General features: G+C 37.6%; 1 protein-coding gene across 2 annotated transcripts in view; it reads left to right on the forward strand.

Annotated features, from left to right (window-relative positions):
- SPIDR (scaffold protein involved in DNA repair) overlaps positions 1-27500 on the forward strand; it is a 423741-nt gene that overhangs the window by 172009 nt on the left and 224232 nt on the right. For both annotated transcript variants that reach the window (XM_081265658.1, XM_081265659.1), the window contains one exon: positions 14637-14856. In XM_081265658.1, the coding sequence (XP_081121784.1) occupies positions 14637-14856 (220 nt within the window). The remainder of the gene's footprint in view (positions 1-14636; positions 14857-27500) is intronic.

The following is a 27500-nucleotide window of genomic DNA, read 5'->3' on the forward strand; positions in this document are numbered from 1 at the left end:
GAAGTTGGTGGGCTTCAGCTACATTATTTTCCATTATTAGATTTTTGTTCCTAAAAATTGCCTCTAAACTAAAGAAAAACAATTGTGGGGAAAGAACTGAAAACAACAACAACAATAACAAAAATCAGTGAATTTCAGTCATTTTTACTATCACCCAAAGCCAGAATTCTTTCTGAATTTTCTTCTTCCTCAACTTGCTGATGAAATAACATCAAGATTGGTCTGCAAGTCTGAAGGAAGCAGTGCTATAAATTTTCTGTATAGGGTTGGGGAGAGATGTTCATGTGTTTTCAAAATAATAAATGGGCCATACTGAATTTAAATCACTATTATATGAAATAAAGAATGAATTTAGCCATCTGTATCAGTGTTAGAAATAATAGCTTTTGTGTTAGGATTATGTTTTTAACTTTTTTGCTGCTGAGTTATGTTCAGCTGAAACATTATGAAGTATAGGCCACAGAATACTATGAAAGTATCAGTGCCTCTTTTTTACCACTGCACAACAATATCTTGATGTTGCTATCTGGGAAATTTGGTTTTGGCTTATACCACTACCCAACTAACCCATGGTGTGTCTGTCCATCTAGATGATGACAGTCCATCCAACTCACTTAGTTGAGGTGCCAAGTCCCCAAATTCACAGGGCAAAATGTCATAAGCCTGTATCCCCAATACTCAGGAGGCTGAAGCATGTGAAGCTCCTATGAGGCCAATGTAAGTGTAGCTCAGTGATAGAGTGCTTATCCAGCATGTATGAGGCCCTGGTTTTGAGCACTAGTACTGTAGAAGAAAGAGTTTTCTATTTAGCGTTTTGAATTTAATAGAGAACTACAGTAAATTTGTATCTCGTGTCTTTTTACTTTTTCATGGCAAGTGGCTACACTATTTTGTCATGTGTGTTTTTATTTTTTTCAGCTTCCTATTTAATCTCTTTCATTCAGACATTTATTAAGCACCAAGTATGTATTTATCATTGACAACTATCTGCGTCATAACACTGGTTTTCATTTCTTCCTTAAAATGTCAAAGCTTAATTTTTTTAGAGGGAAACAAAAGTGTGTTACACTTAAATGTTTTAATAACATCTATGAAATTCTCTTTATTGGCTATTTTGGAAAAATCATAAGAAAAGCAAAGCTAAAAGAAACAAAGTACTATTTTTTAAGACTCAAAAAGGAGAATGACTAATGAGTCATTTCTTAAAGAATACTTCATACAATTTCATGAGAGATTGAAAGAAATCACACACTGTTATTATTCTGATGATTATGATAAAATACTTGCTCAGGATAACACATAGCTCTTCCTGGATTTTAAACCTTCTTCAAATTGTATAATAGTTTGGAAGTACTGGTAAATATCATAAAATAAATTGACAAAAGTTATCATTGGAAAGAGTTCTTTTTAAATTTTCCATTTAGAAAAGAAGAAATGTATCAAAATTATATGTTGCTTTCACATTTAAAGGAAGGAGATAAATGTGAAATGATAGATATTACTACCCTGACTTTTACTTATGAAGAACTAAAAAATTACATCTTTGTTTGAGAAAGTAAAAAATTCAACAAAAATGCTTTTTCCAATTAGGTGTTTTTTGTTTTTCCCCAAATGAATATAGTTGTCCTTCAGCGTTGCAGATCCTTTTTTGTTGCTGAGTGACCTTTCTGTGCTCCAGAGGAAAAGGCAGAGTGCATCTGGGGTAGTTCTGACCTGGGTCTTCTTGGGAACATGCTACCAGAGATATGGCAATGCCTGTTACTACTACTACTACTAGTGGCCCTTCTCAGCCTGGGCTGCCCCTGAAATGGGCTTTTTGTCCAGACTCACCACTTGAGGAAGAAGGAATGTCAGGGTTAGCATTTGTACACAGAAATAGCAGCATGAGCAGGAAGAAAAAGGATTCTGTGTAAATGGGTGTGTGTCTAAACAATTTAATTTCCTTGATGCAGTGTTTTCTCTGCCCCAAGACAAACTTATTATGATTTATTCTAGTCTCCTAACATTGTACATTTAATCCTAGGAAAGAGAAATGTGTAGTGAGCCATCATTTAATTTGGCTAATCTTTGAGAATATTTTATACTTTTCAAATCATAGGGGATTTTTTAACATATGACAAGTTTAAAAAAATAATTTATGTTTATTTAGACTTAAGTGAAAATGACATTGCTTGACGAAGGGTTATTAGTTTTGTAGTTCACAGTCTTCAGTCATTTAAACTTTTTCTTAAGTTTCCTTCCTACCTTGTTATCTACTACCCTTTGTTTTAATTAAAGAGATTTTGCTTGTGACCTCAGTGTGGGTCAGCTCAGATTTGGCCAGAGAAGTTTTGCTTCAGTTCCTTTTCTTACTTCCTCTTTCCTTTAGGGTCATGGGAGCTGACTTTGGATTATCTCCAGCTTCCCTTGGGCCAGTAAAACCAGAAAGTTTTCGAGTTTTTTTTTTTCCCCTTCTTTTATTTCCTTATCTACATTTCAGTACAGCAGTGGTATTTAATTTGGTTTTTTATAGTCATGGGTCAGAATAATTCACATGAGTACTCTTGGTAGAACAATTTCAGTCAAGAAACAAACAATGATATTAGTTTGTCCAGTGTTAGAGCTATAACTCTAATTTCCATAGATCATTTAAGTGTGAACTAGTAGAATAAGTTCATATTTGACTTTCATAATGTCATGATTTCATATGTTTTAAGTGAAAGGATCTAATAAAGAGGAAGGAATACTTAGCAGCAAACTCACCTCTAGACAATATGTGTGTCACATTAGCTGTCTGCCACATGGCAGTTTCTGCCATATCCATTTTTGCCTTCATTCCTGGAAACAAAATCTATGAAGTGACATTTTGTGATATTGTGGAATTAAATGATTCTTTTAGAATCTCTATGGATTTATTTAACTTGTGCTTTCTCCATTTCTTATTCTGTGAAAAGTTTTTTAAAAATTTTTGAGGTAGGCCTGAAGTTTAAGAGAATCTTTATTTACTCTCTGTCCAAAAATAAGACTGCAAAGTTAGCTTATTCTAAATGTTTTACATAATAGGTAAAATGTTAATTCCGTATGTCTTGATAAATAATAATTCAAAGAGTTAAATTGGGACCTCATTAATGTTGAAAATTTAAATATTAAAAGCCATTTAAAAAATTTTTATTCAGAAAAGTAGTAATATTGCCGAGGAAGGTTTTTTTGGTGTTTTTTTTTTTTTGGGGGGGGGGTGCTTGCTCAACAATTTGTCACTTTTTTACCCTCCAGCCTAGTTTGGTATCACATTGTCATCCCTCCATGCTCTGAAATCTTGTGGACATCATCTTAGCCTTTTCATCGATCTATTTTGCCAAACTTTCCAAATGGATGTATGTTTCCATTTGGGGTCCTATTGCCTAGAGAGGCCTATTTGAATGGAGAAGCCCATACTTGATTTCTCCTCATCTTTTAGGGAATATTGCCAAAGGAGAAGGAGTTGACAGCCCAGGTGGCCCAGCCTGTGTAGTTGGAATATCCCAGAAAGAAGGTGATTTGAGAAAGGATTACTACTTATCATAAACTGCTTATTTTTCTGAATAAAGTGGTGGTAAATTTAATTTTCTCTTAAAATGTAGGAAACTTTTTAGCTGGCACATGGAATAAACATTCTTGAGTTAGTAAAATGTTCTGTAAAGTTGAAAAGTATTGCAAACTATGTGTTTGAATTGTTAGAGATTTGAAAGAGCACCCCATAGCTCACATTTTCTCCTCTTCCATTCCAGTGTGAGATGGCTTTCATTCCACCAGTGTACCTGTGGAAATTGCCACCTTTTGTGGTTGCTGTCTCCTTGCAGCACTCCCATGGCCATTCATCCTTCTACCTTCACTTGAAGGACAACAACAGTGTTCCTTGGTGTGCCACCTCCTGTATTTATTTTACTTTTCCGGTCTTTATTCACTTCTCCTTTTTGTGCTACTTCAACAATGGGTTCTTAAAGCTTCTGCCCTGGGCTTCTTCACTTCTTGTTCAATGTGTCCTTCCTGGGAAATAATCCCTGCCCTTCTTCCAGACCTCTCTTCTGTCTTGCTGAGTCTCCATCAGAGCCCTATTTCTGCAACTGAGTATCCCCACTCTGGCTTTTCTGGCCTGTTAATCCAGCAGTCTCTGATTGGGTTTTCTCTTGCATTTTTTTAGTCCAGATGGCCTCTAGATCCTGATGATTATTCTCAGAATTGTTTCTGAAGTCAGATAACTTCATTTATCCCATCTGCTGCTACCTCTGTTCAGGCCCCTATTCCCTCATGCTTGGATTGTTGTGTCAGTCTCCATCTGGTCTCACTACCACTAACCTCTCCTTACTTGTAACATATCAGGGTCATCATTCCCAGAGGCACATCTGGTAATATTACTCCCTGACTTTAAATTTTTCCATTGATTGCCTCGTGTCCTTAAATAAATGTTTCTCACCTTTGAACTCTTTGGTGTAGCATTTTATCTTGCTCCCATTCCAACTAACTTAGTCTTAGCTTGCACTGTCCCCTTTTGTGCTCCTCACACATGTACCCAACACTAAATACCTCCCTCCAGGGTGAAGCTATGGCTTTCACGGTACAAGGTTGTGCACCAGGTTTAATACACTTTTCTGTCTCAATGCTTTGTTTGTTATTATACTTCTCGTATCCTATAATATAATTATACAACGTGTTACATAAATAAAAATGTGAAAAAAAACTAAAAAGATGTATAGGGCTTACCTAGCAACCCTAAATTCTGCCTGGTAACTCAGGAAACCAGAGGTGAATTTAAAAATATTATACAGCCTCAGAGTGTGCTGTGCAGATGCTGTTCTAGTCAGGAGTAGTTGGTTCTCATCCCAATTCTGCCAGGGCTGAAGTCCTGTATGGACAGTTCATCTGTGCCTTAGTTTCTTTATTTAAAAGGATGACTTTAAGTAGACCTTAAGTTATTTCTACTTTTAAAATTTTGTGTTGCTGATTAGATGCATTTTCTCTGTGAAAGTTGTTCTCAAACTTTGGGTTCCTGTGTTAGATTTCCCTTGCACCTTTCTAACACTGGAGCTTAAATCTCTCACTTGCCTTTTAACAGAGGTGCTTTTGTGGTAATAGTCACTCTGTGTTTTTAATCACAACATCTTTTAATCCTTAAGATAATTTCACTTCTCATTTCCCTTCTCTTCTCTCTGGGGTTTTTATGATGCCATGGGAAGAAGGGAACACCAAGACTAAGATGCCTATTTCTAGTAGTTGTAAATTTGCTGTACTCTTATTTGCACATGCACTGCTGTGGCTCATTGTAGATTTTTCCTGTTTCTACCCAAATAAAATGACTTAACTAATGAATTAGAAGTTGCGCCTTACTATGTCTTTCACTGATAGTCATTACAGGGGCGGGGGGCAGGGTGGCGAGGGCGTTGAGAGTTGGAATAAGTATCAAGGATAAAATGGCAGTAGGGATGCCCTGGAATCGGTCGGTTTTATTAGTAAGTGCATTTTTCATTAGTAAGTGCTATGCAGATGCTGGGAGTTGGCCACATAGTAGAGATGCTGTTTTGTATGGATGCATGTGCCCTGCTGACATTTATAGGGTTATGTGGAGGAAGGTGAATGTATGAGCTTCTAAACTCTAGATACTTACTAGAAAAATAGTAACTTGCTATTTTGAAATTGGGTTCCAATTTCCAACACAAACTTATTTATTTCTCCATTGATGCTACAGTTTAAGAAACAGGCATTTAAAAATCTCTTTCTGTACTTTCTCTTTAGTCTTAAGACTTTTAAAATTTGTTTTCATTGTGATATTTAGACAACATTTTATTTTATTTTATTTTAAAGAGAGAGTGATAGAGGAGAGAGAGAGAGAGAGAGAGAAATTTTAATATTTCTTTTTCAGTTCTCGGCGGACACAACATCTTTGTTGGTATGTGGTGCTGAGGATCGAACCCGGGCCGCACGCATGCCAGGCGAGCGCGCTACCGCTTGAGCCACATCCCCAGCCCTAGACAACATTTTAAACTCCTGTTTTCTGAGCCAAAAATGTTACCTACAGTAATATGAAATAAGGTGTTTTTAATGAGGACATTTTTCAATGAAGAAAAACTTACTTTCTGTGTACTCAGAGTGGAGGGTATGCGAGGTGCACTATCGGCATCACATCAACCCTGTCTCATTCAACTTGGCTGCCATAACAAAATATCAGAGATAAGCAGCAGAAAGGTATTTCTCAATGTGCTAGCAGCCTGAAGTCAGGTGTCAGTATGATCAGGTTCCAGTAAGGTCCTTCTGGTTTGAAAGCGGATACATTCTTTTTGTGTGCTCATTTGGAAAGAGCAGCTTTGTGGTGTCTCTTCTTTTGGTCCTAGGGATTGAATCCAGGAATGCTTTACCACTAAGTCACATACTTTTTATTTTTTGAGACAGGGTCTTGCTGAGTTACTGAGGGTCCTGTAAAGTTGCTAAGTCTGGCCTTAAACTTGCAATTCTGAGTCACTGGGATTACAGGAGTGTGCCGCCCTACCAAGGGACACTAATTTCTGCAGATTGGGATCTCCCTTTATGACCTCATTTAACCTTAATTACTTCCTTAGAAGCTCTGTTTCCAGATACGGCCACACTGAGGGTTAGGGCTAAAACATATAAGTTTTGGGAAAACATAAATACTCCCCACTTGGGGTATTAACTTTGTTGAGGAATCTTTTGCTTTCCTATAGTCATTTATGCATTTTTCTTAGTTTGATTTCTTTAAAAATGCAACTTCCATTGGCCATTCAACCAACTTCTAAGGGACTGTAGAGGCCACTCCTACAGACAAGATTCATTTTGTGCCCAGTGATAGATAGCACTGTTATACTGCGATCCCAAGAGGCTGGGGTGCTCAGCTAAGTTTCTATGGCTCTCATCCCTATAGATTGTGATAAGCATTCTGTTCGCTTGATCAGTCTTGTCTTTGTTGTTGTTGTTGTTGTTGTTGTTGTTTCCCCCCTTAAGAGTTAGGTTTCAGATTTCTATTCCATGCTTAGAATTATTGTGGCTTTTGGAGGAAAATATTTTAAACTGGGTGAAAAGGCAAAAAAAAAAATGTGGAATCAAGAAGTGAAAGCACAATTGTTTACAGTTCAGTAAGTGGTTGTGGTTAAGAAATGTGTCTGTTCATCATTGCCAGATGACTTAACATTTTATAGGGAGCATAAATTCTTGAAAAAAAAGTAATTGTAACTGTTGACAGGGTGAAGATATGGATTTTTCTAGAATTTGGTCTTTAGGAATTAATCTAGATCTAAAGCCTTATGCTTTTATCCTGAAAATATGTATGAAATGAATCTGATGGCAACTTACAGTACTTATTCAGAAACTAAAACTAAAATTTTGACTTACCAAGGATTAATAATGCAATCAATGATTGAATAAAGGCCTACTTGTTGAATATTATTGCTAGGTATTTTGGGATCACTGGTAAAATCAGGTATATCTATAACTTCTCAAAAAAGAAAGTATACTTAGATACAAATAAATGCAGTTAAGCCTTTAATGAATATTAATGAAAAAATAGTGACACAGTATAAACAGTGAACAGATAAAACATTATTTGGATTTGGTTTTGGAATGTATTGTTTATTTTACTCTTTGGAGCATCACTTGGACCCATTCTTTGGGTATACACAATATGCAATTGAGGTAAAGAGATGTCAGATCAAAAGCATATTGGTTTGTGGTGATGCAATCCCCCAAATTCTTTACATCAGTTTGTATTAGGGTTCATTCAGTTCTTTATTAGTACTGATCCAGGTGCAGAACAGAGTTCATAATTTAAGAGACAAAATTTTTCATTTTGTGTTTTAAAATCAGAGATATAAATAAGAGGTACAATGAGAAAATAAATGAGAATTGTGCTCAGAGAGATGTTTACCCCAGGAGACAGTGATAGGAAACTCTCTTAAAGAATTTATTTTTCACTTCATTACAGAAATAATTTTAAGTTGCTTGAATGGAACTGTAGAATTTGAGACTAGAGTAGTAAGAAGTAACAGTTAACAAAGGGCTTTCTCTATAATAGAAAATACCTGAGTTTGGATTTTATCCACTGGAGAGCCATTGAAGGACTCGAGTACAGGGTGACTATCATTAAAACAACACATAAAAAGATCATTCTAGTGGGCCTTATGAAAAATAGGTTGGGAAAGTCAGATACTAGACTGGAAAAATTAGTTGAGACTAGGCTATTGTAATAAACAAGAGGCATCTCAATCTTAATTTATCCAAAAATAATGTCTTGGTACAAATATTCTCCCACTACCCACTACTACCAGTCCCCAGAAAAGAAATCGGTTCATCTAGAGATCTTTCTTATGTCAGTAAATGTTAACTCTATCCTTTTCTTTCTTTTTTGTATCTTTAGTATTATTATATTTAATTAGGACTCCCAACTGAGCTCTATCCTTGTTCTTGCTCAGGCCAAACACTGGAGTTGTTCTTGCCTGCTTTCTCTCTCTTGTCCATCAACAAGTCTTATTGGATCTGCTTTCAAAGATTATCTAATTTATCATCTCTCTGTCTCTCTCCAGGTCTCAGCTATTACCATTTCTCCTAGATTACTGCAGGAATCTCCTAACTTTTTCCCCTACTTCTTCCGTAGTCCCCTTCAATTTATTCTTAGCAGAGCTGATCATTTGCTTTCCCTGTTGACTTTCCATCACACTCAGGAAATACCCAAGTTCACATATGATGGTATAAATAAACTGTCTCATTCCATCTTGACCATTCTGATCAAGCTCAGGTTGACTGAGGTTGGTTCCAGGGAGAACACAAGAATTTTTTCATTCTGAAAAAATGAAATGAATTTGGGGGAAAACTGAGACGTCTAATAGGGATGTTGAGGCCACCAGAATACAGTTCTTTTTCTTTTGGCATTTAGAGAGTCTAATTGATCATAGGTATGATTACTGTGAAATCATTTGACTTGAGGCTTAGATATTCTAATTGAGACACAACCTTGGGAATTTAGTCAGGCATTTGATTTTATTTATATAATGATACAATGTAAATTTGTTGATAGTTTTTTCTACTTTTTTGTCCAAAGCACAGAGATTTTGGCATAAAGGACACAATATGAACATTAACCTTCACATGAAAATTGAATTAAAATTGTGTGGTTGTTTGAGGAGGAAAACTTAGAAAGGATTATAAGTCTTCTTCATTTGATAATGTTAAGAGTCCATAGGTAACTACTAAAAGTTGATTGAACAGGAAACAGAGTTGGTTAAGGATTTTATTTAAGATTGCACAAGTAACTCAGAATTACCCACAAATAAAACCATTTGGGGCTGAGCACAGTGGCACACACCTGTAATCCCAGTGGCTCATGAGGCTGAAGCAGGAGAATTATGAGTTCAAAGCCAGCCTTAGCAACTTATTGAGACCCTAACAAAAAGGGCTGCGATGTCTCAGTGATTGATATTTTGGTACTGTATATTTTTTTAGTAGAACTTTAAAATTCTGTTTTAAAAAGACTAAAATATGAAATGATTAATGATTATAGCTTGGTAATTCGGCATGAGTACAACAAAGAGAATCATAACAGAATAATAACAGGTGGTGGAGACCAGTGACAGAATGCTTGTTAAGGACAGAGATCCTGTTTGCAGGGAAAGCAGGTAGATTTTAAAGTCCTCTGATGTCTGTCGCTGACCTCCTGTTCATACACAAGTTGTGTTTGTGTGTGTGTGTGTGTGTGTGTGTGTGTGTGTGAGAGAGAGCGAGAGAGAATATACTTATGTGCTAGGTGAAGAGTAAGTGGAAAAGGAACATGGACATTTGTTGATGAATTGACCTAAAGAAGGGAAAAATTGCCAATTTCGGGAATAGTAAGACATTTTTAAGGCAGAATACTGGATAGGTGAGCATATTGAGATATCTGTGAAAAATAAAAAGATAAAGAGTAATAATGTAGAAGGAAAATTCTAAATTACCATGTGGTCAATGTTTTGATAATTAAATGGACAATTTTTTTTATTGGTTGTTCACAACATTACAAAGCTCTTGACAAATCATATTTCATACATTAGAATCAAGTGGGTTATGAACTCCCATTTTTACCCCAAATACAGATTGCAGAATCACATGGGTTACACATCACATTTTTACATACTGCCATATTAGTGACTGTTGTTAAATGGACAATTTAATGTTAGTAGTGGCAACTATCATGAACAATATTTCTGTTAGGAAAAAATCTTACAGAAGTTCCTGACCCCTATAGAAGAATGATTTCAAATTTCTCCCCATGTATTAACTTGCATCACTTTGCTTTTTGTATAACATTCATTATCCTCATAATACATGCCAATTCATTAACAGAATCCACATAGAGAGTTTGAGTTGACATACATATTAATGGGCACTGGCTACCTGTATATTTCAAGTCATTGATCTCAGTAATCACCAGTAGATTTTGTTCTTCTTGTGGCCTCTTGATCGTTTAAAACCAATGATGACTTTTTTGGGGGGTTTTTAGCACAGTGAGAAAAGATCCCTCATTCATGAATTCATTCAGTAAATGCTAGCCTTGATGTTAAATATTGTGCATATTTAACTAAGGACTGTTTAATCTGCTAGGCATATATGTGAATAGAAATTACTAGATCTTATGTTATATCTTCCATATGAGTTTTTCTGCTCCTCTTAATCATTTAAGGTTATTACTGTTGTGTATTAATATTTGTGGTCTCCATTTGATGTTTGTGGTACTTTCTCTTTGATATTCAGTATTTGACAGTGTGTTCTCTTTTTCTCAGTGCAAGTTCTGTTGAAATCTTTACCCTTTCTAGCCACAATGATAGGCCTTATGGAGCCATTTCTTAACCTGATAGTGTTCTCTTTTGTTTCGTTTTAAACAAGCCCTTTGTTTTAGCATCATAAAGAATGGGGAAGAGCATTACTTACAATTTTCTATTTATAATTAGCATTTACCCAAGAGGCACATTGACTCTTAGTTTATAAGGAGACTCAGTTTCTGAGAGTGAGCCTACCAGTAACCATCTGTCCTTAAGAAGTCTGTGGACAGCTTAAATTTTCAGTTTTCTCCTCTTTCAAAGAAAGGGACTAATATCTTCCTTACCTGTTTTATAGGGTTATTATGGATTATGTAAGAGAATTTACTTGAAAATTCTTTGAAAACCTGATGATAATGATGCTGGGTACCATTATTGGATATATGCTGGGCCAGGCACTATGATGTGGGCTCTTTGTGTTGTCTCCCAGATTCCAGCTCTCTTGGGAGGCCACTCTTAATAGTGAGATAAATAAAGATATTTGAGGATTTCAAAGGGAAGAAATAATTGCTTCTGGCTGGAATTCAGGAAACATTTTCTGGATGAGGTGATATTTTGGCTGAGGCTCACAGCATTTATGGGAGAATGTTTCCTTGGTGGCACAGAAATGGTCTGTTATGTATCATTCATCTAATTGTAAAATACTCTTCAGTTTGTAAAATGACTATCTCTTCTTGGATTAAATACTTGCCTCAAGCACGTAATTTGGCTGTTGCCCATGCTTTTTGCTCCCTCAGAGAAGAGGGAACTTCACTGCTTTGTTTTTTTCTGGAAAGGCAGGCACTGGTTTCTTCCAAGGACCCTGGAGGGTTGCCTATCTATGTGGACACAAGCTGAATGCTCTCCTCTGCCTGGTGCTGGGAACATAATGACATTGTTCATCACAGCTACCCAAGCCTGTTCAGTCACTAAGCAAGCTGTGGTGTACAGCACCATGGTGACAGTCAACATCATAAAATAACTTGTTATTTTATAAGTTATTTGTGCTACAGATCTTGAGCAGAATTCATAGTTTGGGGAATATTGCTAGAACTGATCTTAGTAATCTTCAAAGAAACTAGTCAGTGACAGTGTGGTTCATCTTAGATACATAGATATTGCTGCTGTAAAACTGTTTGTGTGTTTCTGTAAGAGCCTGTCTTTTATAAAAATCTCTCAGGGTCCCTATGGACTCTTAAGGTTGGAGCAGACCACTGAATATCTATATTGCATTTTAACCTACGCCACATAAGGCAAGAATGGATACCTGAAGAGAGGACTTGTGCTGCTTGGACAAGTAACTGTGAATGCACAACAAATACCCAAGTGCATAGGACCAAGAGCCTGTGTTCAACTGGGCCACCTCAACTTGATTTGGGGCTAGCAGCAGGCCTGCACAGTGTTGGGAATGAACCCGGATTATAGGCACAAGTTTTAACAAGTTCAGAAAATTTGTCCAGAAATCTTCCTTTGGCCACTGAAGCCCTTCATCTGGGACTTTTCCCTTTGTTTCCAAAGACTCTAATTCTCCACCCACTGCTCTAGCTCCCCTGCAGGGGAAAAACTTTGGACCAAAATGACCTTCATGTGATCCTAACTTCTTTTCCTCTTTACCAACTAAAGTGCAGCTACTTTCCATTAAAGACACATTGTGGCAGAACAACTGTGCGTTTACTTCCTAATCAGCACTTTCCTTAGATACTTGTTATTATACCTCTATTCCCTTCCCCCTAGTAACCAGCAAACAGCTTAACATTGTGCTTATTCATATCCTTCCCCCATTCTAACTACCTTACCTTAAAAAAGTACCAAGATAGACACAGATCTTGATAAACAGTAATATAGGACAGTGCTTTGGAGAGGCATATGGCCTAGCTCAATATGTGGATACATGCCATTGGCACTTAGACAAAGGAAGAATGAAAAGTTTGGGGTCGAATGGAAATGAATGAAGCAAATGTGAGAGGGAGAAAGAAAAATGAAATTAATCTAAAAATCTAAAAAATTGGCACTATCTAAATTTTTTTTTATTATTTACTGTTAAGCATTTGGGTTGAATGCTATAGAAATTTACCTTAGGGAATGTCTATTTATCAACCAGACATTAGGGTAGATATTTCACTTTTGTTACTCTCATTGAATTCATATATTTTTTATTTTTTTTTTAATTAAAATAGCATAGAAAGCCAGGTGTGGTGGCACATGCCTATAATCCCAGCGGCTCAGAAGGCTAAGGGAGGAGGATCTTTTATTTTTTATTACATTTTTAAAATTTATATATGACAGCAGAATGCATTACAATTCTTATTACATATATAGAGCACAATTTTTCACATCTCTGGTTGTATACAAAGTATGTTCACACCAATTCGTGTCTTTATACTTGTACTTTGGATAATAGTGATCATCATGTTCCACCATCATTTCTAACCCCATAGGCAGGAGGATCTTGAGTTCAAGGTCAGCCTCAAAAACTTAGTGAGTCCCTAAGCAACTCAGAGAGACTCTGTCTCTAAATAAAAATAATAATAGTAAAAAGGGTTGGGGATGTGGTTCAGTGGTTAAACTGAGTTCTATCCTTGGTACCCACCCCCCCTGCCCCCCCAAAAAAAAGTAGCATAGAGAGTAATAAAAAAAAAATGTGTACTCACTACCTAGAAGTAATAACACATGGTAATCTTTTGTCTTTTGCTTCATATATTTTTTTCAATACAAACAATATATCAGATAAATTTGAAATCCCCAGCTCCCTTCCTAAGTCACCTTCTCTTTTTCTCCTCAGAGACATCAGCTACCATGGCTTTTCTTGAGTCCTTCTATTCTGCATTTCTATTTGTAGGAAATACATATCCATAAACAATATTGTATTGTTTTCTGTGGTTTTGTTAAATTACATTACAAGGTATAATAGTTGGTATATTTGGTTTGTCACCTCTTATTTTGAGATTTCTCTATTGATACATGCTGATCTGGTTCATTCACTGGAAGTGCCATGTAGAACTCTTTATCTCATTCCCCAGATGTTCACTGGGGTAGGTATTATGATTTCTTTTTCATACATGAGAAAACTGAGAGACTGAAATGATATGTAATTGGCCAGTTTTATAATAGAGCCAGTATGCAAATCCAAAATGAATTTCACCCATTTAAATCCAGAGTCCTCACACCCAGCGGTCTGTGTAGATCCTCAACTTTTAACCTTCATGATCATCAGAACCGCTGCAGCCAACCAGCAATATACGTAATTTCAAAGCAGAGAATCAAAACAAGTAATAAAGGGGGGAAGGTATAAGAGAGAAGGAGCAACAGTATCCATATACCCTTTGCTGTTGTTATCAAAAAAGTTTGAGAGTAAAAACATTCCATGAAATAATTGGTCTGAAGTTTCCATATGCACAGGACTATTTCTTCATGATAGAAGACTTTGTTTTGTGTTGCTTAAAATGAATATTTGTGTGTGTGTGTGTGTGTGTGTGTGTGTGTGTGTAAAGATTTCTTTTTTAATTGTTGATGGACACAGCACCTTTATTTTGTTTATTTATTGTTTTATGTGGTGCTGAGGATCAAACCCAGTGCCTCACACATGCTAGGCGAGCGCTTTACCACTGAACCACAACCCCAGCCCTAAAATGAATATATTAAATGAAACATTCACTCCTGTTTGGATTAAAGAAAGATGTTACAGTGAGTGCAATAGAATCTGTATTTTATTTTGCAAAATGTGTAGACCATTTTCTTAGGTGGAGAAAGGTATCTGAATGTGGATTTTTTTCTTGATACTTTATTTACACTTAAACAGTATGTGTTTTGGACTTCATTTCTTCTTTCATTCTTTTCTTCAACTTCCAGGTAGAAAATCTGGTGTATTAACTGTGAAAATTCTAGAGCTACACGAGGAATGCACCATGCAGGTTGCCATGTGTGAACAGTTAGTGGGGTCGACAGCTGCTGTCCCTTCCAGGGATGTGGCTGCTGAGCCTGGAGCCAGCCTGAAAGTTCTCTTTACTCGGGAGACTGCATGTTACCTCAAGGGATGTCCCCAGGATGTTATCCACATCTTTCCTCCTTGGTAAGTGCAAAGAATTAAGTCTAGCAGTTATTAACTGTGAGTCTGTCTCTCAAAAGATATTTTCATCAGGAACATTTTTGTCATCTTATTGTAGAGAAATGCCAGGGAAAGAAAGCCAGAATTTGACCTAGGTTTTATGTAACTGAAACACAAAATTGTCTGTGATGGCTTGTATATTCTTCTGGAGCAGTTTTAATAATTTGGGGTAAGGAAATTAGGGAAATAACTACATCAAGTGTCTTGCCCAAGTGATGTGCTGTTATAAGATATGGTCGGTTTTGGTTTTTTCCCTCATAGAAAAATAATTTTAATCAGAGGCATTATGTGACAATAGGATAATACATGTTAATTTGATATTTTTTAAAATCACTTAAGGAGGAAGGATGAAAAGCATAATAGAATTTGAACTTCAGGAACAGAAATGCTCATTATTAGATCAGAAATTATTTTCAGTAATACATGTTTGCTTTGATTTGAATGGGATATAAATTTTTACCATGAAAAGAAGAAAATTTGTCTCATTCATTTCGAACTTATTAGACTTTGAAAGGAAATGTCTTTCTAGGGAATCCATAGCAAGTGATCGGCATTTCTTGGTGTCTACAGTGACCTCCACAAGGTTTTCCAGGGGTTACTTAGTGAGAACTTAAGGCTTCCTATGCAGTGTTGGATTTTGGTTTGCTTGCCCTCTCTTTACCCTACTATTCTCTTTTCTATTATTTTATTTTCATTTTTGATCACTTTTTTCTCCATAATTGGAGTATAGGCTAAAAAAGAAAAGTGACAGGAAAACCTATATTTCCCCTAAAAATGATATGTTGTAAGGTCTTCATGCTTTTATGTACCATATCATTCAATGGAAAATGGGTTTTGTATTCTAGAAAGATTAACTGGAATGCTTTTGCTCACCAAGCCAGATGATATCAGATAGAAGTGAATAGATATAATTTCTGAAATAGAAAAAATTTCATAAATTTCTCTGGAGTCATTTGGCCTTTCAAAATTGCCACCTTAAAAGAAGGAAATAAATCTATACTTAATACATCCAAACACATGAAAGAAGTTTGTTATTGTAAGTATCAGCGATACAAAGCAAAATTGGCAAATACTCCTCATTCACAAATGATGTTAGGAGTATAAGTTGCTACTTTCTTCAGTAATATGTCAAAACATCAATGTAAATATACTTTGATATTAGAACTTTTACTTCAAGAACATTATCTTGTAAAGTGTATTGTTAAAATGTTTTGCATGAAATCCCTAAAATCTAAACATAGCTTAAAAGCCATTAACATAGAATAGACTAAATAAATTCCTATACATTTTTACAGTGTATAATAGTTTAACACAGTGATGAAGATTTATATCACAGAAAGCGGGTCACATGACAGTAATTGAGATTTCTTGTGTGAGGAGGAGCAGTACCATTTCTTCCTTGGTCACCTTCTTATTAGTGGGCAAACAAATTATACATTCTATGTGTCTGCCTGTTCTGGTACAACAAAATACCACAAATGGCATCCCATCTTCTTAAACAACAGAATTTTTTTCTGCCATGCCGCAGTCTGGCTGGGCACAATTCAGGAGCCACTTGTCAAAAGAAACTAACTTTATTTTTAGAACTACAAACGCCAAACAAAATCGCTCCACAGGAAAAAACCCTCAGAGCCCAACTGCCACCACCGGCTTCCACAAGCCTCTCACCCCCACACAAACCTCACCACCTCCCACAATCCTCCTGCTCTTGAGGCTGATTGGCTGGGTTGCATGGGCGGAGCCAAAGAAGTCCCCCAATGAGCAGCTCCGTGGAGGAGCCAATCAGCTAGATGTTGCTGGGGCCGCTGTGAGCCCATCATCAGCTGGCAGTCTGAAGGGCGGGGAAACAGCCCAATGAAAATCACCGCAGAGGAGCCAATCAGCTAGATGTTGCTGGGGCTGCTGTGAGCCAATCATCAGCCGGCAGCTGGAAGTTTGCTGGCAGCTGGAAGTTTGCTGGGGCCCCTTTGGCTGTGGCTCTCAACATCTCCCCCTCTCTGTTTAAACAACAAGCATGTGGCTTGGGGACCGTGCCTGCCTTAGGTTGTCCAATACTACATATGCTCCTTACCCGTCTTCGGATGAGCTGACCTCAGGGCGTCAGCCTCCTGTCCTAGGTTGGTACCATTGTAATTGGATCTTACCCGTCATTGACTACCGGTCCAGTATACAGCCACACCTGTGGAGAGGTCTTTGTCATGACAAGCAGAAGGGAGGAAGATACACCAAGCCAATTGATGGCTCTTGTTGGAAAAATTGTACCACCGATGACATCATCAGCAAAAATACCCCAACACTACCACAAGTCACTGCACCAACAGATAGTTCACAATTCATACAAGTGAGTTCACAATGCATACAAGTGACACATAGTTTAGGCAAGTTCTGCAAGCAGTTCAGTGATGGCTATTGCAGAAACTGTAGATTAGTTTTATCTTTGTCTTCACTGGCACTGGGATGAAGATAGGAATTCTGGCAATAATGGCTAAAGAAAAAATTATGTAACATTCCGGAAGGCACTAAAAGAAAACAATTTTTTTAACACTTTACATTGTCTTCACTGGCACTGGGATGAAGATAGGAATTCTGGCAATAATGGCTAAAGAAAAAATTATGTAACATTCCAGAAGGCACTAAAAGAAAACAATTTTCTTAACAATTTACATTATCTTGAAGAGAATTATTAAATATAATGAAAAGGAAAGGTGAAAGTAAACAAACAGATCTGTTAACCTCCTTTTTTGTTTACATATTAAAACAATCCTTAACAGTTATTTACCCAATTTAAATTAAACCATTTAAATCACGTGAATAAAAAAAAAATATTTGGATCCATTTTTTCATGAGCGCTCATCATATATGGACATACGTACATTCAAACATATAACACAAAACACAAGTGTGCACACATAATACATACAACACATAACATAATAGTAAAGGCCTTATAACTTTTTACAGGTGAAACCTCCATTTCAAGGTTTAAAACTCTATAGTCAAAAAAAAAAATAGAACTGATCAGCAAAATATTAACCTAGGTCTGTATGAGCTCAAAAAACAAAATAGAACTTCATGATATGGGAAAGGGCAATAATAAAATAGATATTGAAAAAAGCATCCTGGTTCTGTCCCAGATGTAAGGATAGCCAAATTGGAGTTTTGGATATCAGCTGTTATGGATTTGAGCCAAATCATCTTCTTTTTGGTCTGTAGAAATCGCTTTAGTTAATCTCTCCGGAATCCAAATCAGCTGCTGTTCTTCCTGTGGAAACACACAAACAGACCCCCGACTCCAGACAATTACTGGGTCAGGACCTTTCCATTGTCCTGTTAGAATATCATTCCAAAGTACCTTGGGCTTATGTACATTTTTTGGACACATTTGCCTTTCTGCAGCACTAAGTCCTGATGAATCCAAATTTAAAAAGTTTAGAGTAAAAAAGGGTTATTTTAAGTTTATCTTTGGGGAATATATACCCCTTCCCAATTCCGTCTTTTTGCTTTAATAAGTACATTTTAATAGTTTGATGAGCTCTTTCAATTATGCCTTGTCCCTGTGGATTGTATGGGATTCCTGTTATATGAGTAATGCCAAATGATGAGCAAAATTTTTTAAAAGAGGTAGAAGTATAGCCAGGGGCATTATCTGTTTTTAACTGTTTTGGAACGCCCACAGTGGCAAAATTTTGTAAGCAATGAGCTATAACATCTTTAGTTTTTTCTCCGGCATGAAGGAGCCCATCAAAAATCCAGAAGAAGTATCAACTGTAACATGGAAATATTTTAATTTTCCAAATTCTGTCAAGTGTGTGACGTCTATCTGCCAAATATGGTTAGGTATCAATCCTCTAGGATTGACTCCAAGATTAACTTGTGGTAAAAAGATCACACAATTTTGACATTGTTTTATTATTTGCCTAGCTTGTTCCTTAGTTATTTTAAAACGCTTTTGTAAAGTATTAGCATTGACATGGAACCTTTTATGAAAATTTATAGCTTCTTCTAGTGTAGAGAAAATATGTATGTCATGTGTAGTTTTATCTGCTAAATCATTGCCCAAACTAAGGGCTTCAGGCAATCCTGTATGTGCCCTGATATGTCCTATAAAGAATGGATCTTTTCTGTCCCAGATTAAACTTTGTATAGTGGAAAACAAAGAGAAAACACTAGAAGAAGGGAAAATCCTACCAGCATCTTCAAGGGATACTATAGCATTAACTATATACTGACTATCAGAAAATAAATTAAATACAGAATCTTTAAACATCACAAAAGCTTGTAATACTGCATTACGCTCTACCTTTTGAGCTGATTGTTTGGGTACTAAAAATGTAAAAGTTTGATCAGGTGTAACTATTGCTGCTGTACCATTATTTGACCCATCAGTGAATATATTTGGAGCATTCATGATAGGTGTTTTTCTTGTCATTTTTGGAAAAATTACAGGATGCAATGACCAAAAAGACAATAAAGGATTAGATGGTAAGTGGTTATCAAATGAAACATTAGATTTGCACATGATTATTGCCCAAGTATTTAACTCATTAGCTAATTCATCAATTTGATTCATAGTATATGGAGTAATAATTTTATTGGGAGAAATTCCAAATACTCCCTTTGCTGTTTTTATTCCTTTGAGTATTAATTGTCCTACAGCCTCAGGATACCTAGTAAGAATAGAGTTAGGAGAATAAGATAAATGTATCCATAATAATGGACCTTCTTGCCAAAATACTCCTGTAGGAATATTTTTTGTTGGTAGTACAATAAATAATAAAGGCAAACTTATATCAATTCTATCCAAATGCATATTTTCCATATATGTTTCAATGATTTTTAATGCCTTTCTTGCTTCAGGCATTAACATTCGGGGTGAATTTAGATCTGATGGACCTTTTAGGATATCAAATAAAGGTCCCAATTCTCCTGTTGGAATACCTAGATAAGGCCTTATCCAATTTATGTCTCCCAATAACTTTTGAAAGTCATTAAGTGATTTGAGTTGATCTACTCGTATTTGAATTTTTGGTGGACAGACCATGGTTGAGGATAATAGAACTCCTAAATAACTAATTGGAAAATTTAATTGTACTTTATCTATTGCTATCTCTAGATTATAATTTTTTAATAAGTTTGTAAGTGTGGCATAACATTCTAGCAATGTGTTTTTAGCTTTGTGTGCTAATAATACATCATCCATATAGTGAAATATTTGTAGTTCAGGATTTTGATTTCTAAGTGGCTGGATTACTTTGTTAACATAAATTTGACACATAGTTGGGCTGTTAGCCATCCCTTGAGGGAGTACTTTCCATTCATATCTCTGATCAGGACCTTCATGATTCAGTGCAGGGATAGTAAATGCAAAACGTGGACTATCCTCAGGATGAATCGGAATTGAAAAAAAACAATCTTTAATATCTATAACTAAAACATACCAAGTTTTTGGCAAAGCAGACAATTGAGGAATCCCCGATTGAGCAGGTCCCATAATGACCATTTCATTATTAATGGCTCTTAAATCTTGCAATAATCTCCATTTACCAGATTTCTTTTTGATGACAAAAATGGGAGTATTATGGGGAGATACAGAAGGTTGTATATGTCCTTCCGCTAATTGTTGTTTGACCAGATCATGGGCTACTTGTATCTTTTCTTTAGTCAAGGGCTACTGAGGAACCCATACTGGTCTTTCTGATTTCCATGTAATTTTTATTGTCTCAGTGGCCCTTTGTGAAAATCCAACCCATGTCTGTCTGTTCCTTGATCTATTTGCATTGGTGCTGCTATACCTTGTTCTTGTTTTTCTAATCTTTTTCCTTTCCTAAAACCTTGTCTAGCCATAATAGTGGGTGCATTTTGATTGATGTTATTTGTTAATGTCAAACCTAATTGATCTAAGACATCCCGTCCCCATAAATTTATGGGAAGATCATCTAATACATATGGCTGTATAGTTCCTTCACATCCTTCAGGATCCTTCCAATCTAATACCATTGCACTTCTATGGGGATTAGTCGCCACTCCTAGGCCTCGAAGCGTTTGAGTGGCTTGTTGTAATGGCCAATGTTTTGGCCATTCTTGACAAGAGATGATGCTAAGGTCTGCACCTGTATCCAGTAGCCCATTAAATTCATGTCCTTGAATATTTAGTTTTAGCATGGGGCGGGAATCTAAATTTAAAGAAAGCATAGCCCAATCTACACCTGTGGAGCCTAATCCCTTGGAACCTCTTTCTACAGCATGACTGGAAAATTTATCATGTAGGCTTGGTATTATTAGTAACTGTGCTATTCTATCTCCTCGTGAAATTATTGATATACCCTTTGGAGAACTGGCTATAATTTTTATTTCACCTTCATAATTGGGATCAATTACCCCAGGACTTATCAAAAGTCCTTTTAGAGTAGAAGAGCTGCGTCCCAATAATAAGCCTACTGTTCCTTTGGGAAGAGGTCCTTTTACCCCTGAGGGAATGATTTGAACTCCCATCTCTGGAGTTAGTACTGATCTGGCGGAGGCGCAGATGTCCAACCCTGCGCTCTCTCTAGTTTGTCTGATGAGGGATCTGATGGACAATGTGTCCTGGGCACTACCCTGATGGGGTTGCTGGGTTCCTCCAGTGCTCCGTATATTTGTGGTTTGGGGCCCCGGAGCATTGGGGTCCCCTGTCCATTTTTTGGCAACGGAGCCCGATGCCTTTGTCCACGATATTGTGGATAAACACCTTGTCCTTGTTCGTTTTTTGATAATGGAGTACCCTCTATGGTGGTTTGAGAATGGCATTCATTAGCCCAATGTCTCCCTCTACGGCATCGTGGGCAAATACCCGGTATTCTATTCCTTTGATACCTAGTTTTGTTAAACCCTCCTCCTATGGGGCAATTCCTTTTAAAATGTCTTGTTTGTTGACAATTGTAGCATGTTCTTGGCCTGGTATATAAAGCCTGTTTTACTGCAGCTGCCACAATTTGCCCTTGTTCATTAATGTCTCTGGCATCTAAAGCCTGTTTTACTGCAGCTGCCATGACTTGCTCTTGTTCATTAATGTCTCTACATAATTTAATATATGTGTTTAAATCTTCCTGTTTCCATGGTCTAATGATATCTCTGCACCAACAATTCGCTTGGTCATAAGCCAGTTTTATTAGTGGCATTGCTTGTTCTGTATTCCCAAAAATTCTGGTAGCTGTTTGAATAAGCCTATCTACAAATTCAGCGTAAGGTTCATTAGCTCCTTGTATTACCTTAGATAATTGACCTTGTAAACCTTCATGTCCTTGTAAAGTCTTCCATGCCCTAATCGCCTCTGCAGCAATTTGTGAGTATACGCCAGGATCATATGCAATTTGTTGCTGCTGATCCTCATAAGATCCCTTTCCTAACAACATATCTAGATTTCTCTGAGGATAACCAGCTGCTGCATTTCACCTAGCCGTCTCCTTGCAAAATTCCTCATTGGCAACCTTCCATAACAGGTATTGACCTCCATTTAGCACAGCTTTACACATTTTAGCCCAATCTGCTGGTGTCATGTTCAAGTTGTTAATGGATTCGACCAAGCTTACAGTGAAGGGTGCTTGAGGACCATAGGTTGTTACAGCCTCTTTTAGCTCCTTCACTGTTTTGAAATTTAATCCCTGGTAAATTCGCTGTCCTCCTACCTCAAATACAGGGCATGTTGATACTTGAGATCCTGTCTCAGGATCCCAACTATCAACTGCGGGGGTTGGGAGCCTCCTAGCATATGGAGGTGGTGCTGTTGATTGGACACTTATGCCCTCTGGTGATAGAATGCTGTTAGTAGCAGTCTCCTGTAGAGGTGGTGCTGTTGGTTGGACACTTACGCTCTCTGATAGAAAGGTGTTATTAGCAGTCTCCTGTTGTAACTTTTCCCCTGATGGCTTTTTCTGCTCTAAACTTCCTTCCTCTGTCTCACTAGCTCGAGAGACCTTCTCTTTTACTTGAATCTTTTCCTCTGTCTGACTAACTTGAGAGACCTTCTCTTTTACTTGAATCAATATGTCTTCTCCTTCCTCTACCATTGTCTGAACTGAAGGCTTTGGACTAAGCAAACCAGATACCAACGCCCACAATGTCAATGTGCCAACTGGCAGAGTTCCTGGGCTTCGTTTTTCTATTCTTTTAAAATCTTCACCATGATGGACCCATTGTGATATATCTAACAACTCCTCCTTAAAAAGCCATGGGCTACATTTTTGTATTGTATCAACGTATGCCCTGACTGCTCTTGATTTTACTGGGATGCCTCCTTCCTCTAACAATTTACTTAACAGTCTTTCGGTTTGTTTTTTACTAATTGCTTATCCCGTATTTCTACTATAATACAACCCAACAAGATAACACCAAACAAAACCGAGACAGAATGAAATAAAATTGGAACAAAAATTCATTATATCAGCCTTTCTATCCTCCTGAAATGTGCATCCGTCCTTTCTCCCTATCTGTTCCTCAGACGCAAATAGTTTTTCCTCAGATGTGAGCGGTTTTTCTTCCGTCTCACTCATCTCCAGGGACAGGCAACTTAAAACAAAAATGAAGCAAAACAAAAGAGGAAACTTAGAATGGCTACCCATCGTCTCGCCCTGCCCTCAGGGGCGAGCAGTTTACTTACCCTCAGTCGCTCCCCGTGCGAGCCACCAAATGCCGCAGTCTGGCTGGGCACAATTCAGGAGCCACTTGTCAAAAGAAACTAACTTTATTTTTAGAACTACACACACCAAACAAAACCGCTCCTCAGGAAAAAACCCTCAGAGCCCAACTGCCACCACGGGCTTCCCACAAGCCTCTCACCCACACAAGCCTCACCACCTCCCACAATCCTCCTGCTCTTGAGGCTGATTGGCTGGGTCACGTGGGCGGAGCCAAAGAAGTCCCCTAATGAGCAGCTCCATGGAGGAGCCAATCAGCTAGATGTTGCTGGGGCCGCTGTGAACCAATCATCAGCTGGCAGTCTGAAGGGCGGGGAAACAGCCCAATGAACATCACCGCAGAGGAGCCAATCAGCTAGATGTTGCTGGGGCCGCTGTGAGCCAATCATCAGCTGGCAGCTGGAAGTTTGCTGGGGCCCCTTTGGCTGTGGCTCTCAACACTGCCAGTCCTGGATGCCAGAAGTCCAAGGTCATTCTGCTAGCAGGGTTGGCTTCCTCTGAGGCCTCTCTCCTTGGTTCTTGGAAAACTGTACTTGCTATGTCTTATTGGGTCTCTGCTGGTGTGCACATTTCCCTGGTGTCTATGTCAGTAGCTACATTCTTCCTCATATAAGGACATGTTGAGTTGGATTGGGGCCTGCCCTTATGGCCTCATTTTAGTTTAATTGTGTCTTTAAATTATTTGGGTTTAGGGCTTCAGTAATGGAGTTTTGCAGGGACACAGTTGTGCCCCAACACTGTTATAACAATGAACACTTTTTCTGCTGAATATTTTAGTTCTATGATCAGGTTAATCACTTGGCTTCTTTGCTCCCACATGTCAGGTCAAGCTGACTTGGCAAACTTCTAAATAGCTTTCTGAATTGTGTTAGATGTTGTTATAGAAGTTTAGATTTTAAAATTAGTTTTTTTTAAATAACTCTTAATTTATATAAACAATAATAGCATTTTTTAGGCACTTATAAGGAGAGATGAGTGGGTAAATAGTGTTTGAGTTGAGTATATGAATAAACTGATAGAGGTGATTTAGGGCATTGCTCTTAATACTCTACAAACTTCTGCTGTTTAATTAGGAACTCTTTTTTCTTGATGCAAGAACAGTTTTAAAAAAATCAATGGCCTTTAGATGTTCCCATTTGTTCTTTAGTAGTAAATGTGGGTTTAGGTAAAATGGCTACTGACTTCAAAGAGCTGAGAGCCCTATGTCTCTATTTCTAATAAATTATCACAAATCCCTGTTGGATATAATGTTACCTTGGCTCTATCCATCTGAAAATGAATATGGAATTAAAATGCCTTGCCTGGGATTAATTTCATTACGAAATAGTGATAAAATTATATAACAATAAGTAATTCAGAAAACTCATTAACCTATAAAAATTTAAACATATAAAGATATAATGAACCCCATGTTCAGTCACATAGTTTCAACATTCATTAACTAATGAATAAACAACTTTTACTACTAAAGGAATGTGAAAGCTTGAAACAGCTCACTAAATCATATAGATATTTGTAAAGCAAATTAAGGAATGTCCTATGATAGTATTTGGGGGGCAAAGGGAGATGGAACACATTTGGTTGATTATTTTCTACCACCAACTCTGATGCCTATAATGAGGACCAGAAAAAGAGAAGAATGTGATAGTTTTTCAAGAGACAACCAGGACCTTCCTTAACATACTTAGATATTCATTCAGAAATATTTATTAGTAACCTCTGTGCCAGATAGTTTGAATACATATCCTTATATGGGAGATAAGTACAAGCTAACTTTCCCCATTATCATTAATTTCTCCATCAGTAAACTCAAATAGTCATCTTTTAAATAACTATTTATATTTCACTATATAGACATCATAATTTAAGCCATCTCCTACCTGGAGGTTTTAAGGTTGCTTTTCATTTTGAGCAGTTAAATAAATCATCCTTATATGTTCTTTTGATGTGTTCTTGGGATAGTTCTAGAAATAGAAATTCTTGGACAAAGAATATGAGTGAGCTTTGCATCTTTTATCTGTTGTTATTATAGTTACCTATGGTTGTAGTTGGGGCTGAGGATGTGTTTTAGTTAGATTTGTGTTGCTATGACAAACCTGATAAGAGCAACAGAGAGGAGGAAATGTTTCTTTTGGCTCACAGTTTCGGAGTTTCAGTCCATGGACAACTGACTTCATATCTCCAGGCCCCAGATGAGGGGGACCATCAGGGTGGAAGGGCATGGCAGAGGAAAGCAGCTGAGGACAAGGTAACCAGGAAGTATAGGGCTAGGGATGTGGCTCAAGCGGTAGCGCGCTCGCCTGGCATGCGTGTAGCCCAGGTTTGATCCTCAGCACCACATACAAAAAAAAAACCAAAGATGTTGTGTCTGCCGAAAACTAAAAAATAAATATTAAAAAATTCTCTCTCTCTCTCTCCCTCCCTCCCTCCCTCCCTCCCCCTCTCTCATCTTACTCTCTCTTTAAAAAAAAAAAAAAAAACACAAAACAACAACAAAGAAAAAAACAGGAAGTATAAAATTCTGCTCACCAGGAGCAAAATATAAACTAAAAATTCATACCCCCAGTGACCCCCCTCCTCCAACTACACCTCACCTGCCCAGTAACTATCCAGTTAATCCATTTTAGTGGTTTAAATCTACTGATTAGGTTATATCTTTCATATTCTAATTACTTCACCTCTGAAAATTCTTGCATTGTCTCACACATGAGCTTTTTGGAGATACCTAACCATAACATTCCACTCCAGCCCCCAAAAGCTCAGGCTCATTTTATCATGCAAAGTACATTTAATCTATTTTCAGGAATCTGCATAATCTTTACATTTCTAAGCATTACCCAAAAGTCTGAGTCCAAAATGTCTTCTGAAACTCAAGGCAAACTCATAGTTGTTTTCCCCTATAAAGATTAAAAGCAAGTTACATATATCCAATATATCATATGACCATAGAGTAAACATTTCTGTTCCACAAGGGAGAAATTGTGGCATAGAAAGAACGGATGGGACCAAAGCAGGACCAAAATTCAACTGAGTAAACACGTCTGGTAGCTCCATGTCCAGCATTTGGGGCACATGGCATTGTGAGGTTCTCTCCATTAGGGCTTGTGTAGATCTACCCCTCTGGCCTTGCTGGTTTCTCTTGGTTATGTGGGAGACTCCCCGCTGAAGTTAAGTTTGCATCTTGCTAGAACATCCTGGAATCCCTTACCCCTCCCCCTCCTCTCTGAAGGGCGCCAAGCCAAAGGGCGCCAAATTAAAAAGTTTTCTTGACCAGTCCCGGTGAGACACAGTGTCCACTCACTGTTCCTGAGTCACCCTGCCAATCCCCACCCGCCACGTCGCCTATGCAACCCTTCTTAAGCCAAAGCTTGCAAGCTCACGCTCTCTGCCCTCTTCCTCTCTGCTCTCTGCCCTCTTCCTCTTTTTTCTCTCCTCACTTTGCTCTCTACCTCTCCATTTCTTCCCCTTCGGGCAGTCCCCCAATAAATCTCTTGGTTGAATCTCTGTCTTGGGTGAGTCACTTGCCTTTCAGTTTCAGCCCATATGGCCTCTCTCTTGACTTTTCTCTGCTCAATTCATGCAGCTTTCCATGGCAGCTATCCCACAATAGTGGCTTCTCTTAGTCTTGGGGTTCTTTACTGCAGCTTTAGCTTCCTTCTCACATCTTTACACCTTGCCCTCTCAGGGGCTGCTGGCAGGAATTTCAACCCTGCTCCACTTTGTCTGGCTTCCCAGGCCTTCCTTTGAAATCTCAGTGTAAGCTTGTCCAGCATTCTGCATTCCTGTATTCCAGCTGAACTAACACCACATGGTTGATTCCAAGATCTGCTGACATTTTTATTGTAGTCAAGCCTCCTGGGACCCTGGCTACAGCAGCCTGTGAGTGCCTGGGTGGCTAAACATGATTTTAAAACTTCCTAAGCTCCCTTATGCAAG

Source organism: Spermophilus citellus, assembly GCF_964194105.1.
Source record: "Spermophilus citellus genome assembly, chromosome: 14".
NCBI lineage: Eukaryota > Metazoa > Chordata > Mammalia > Rodentia > Sciuridae > Spermophilus > Spermophilus citellus.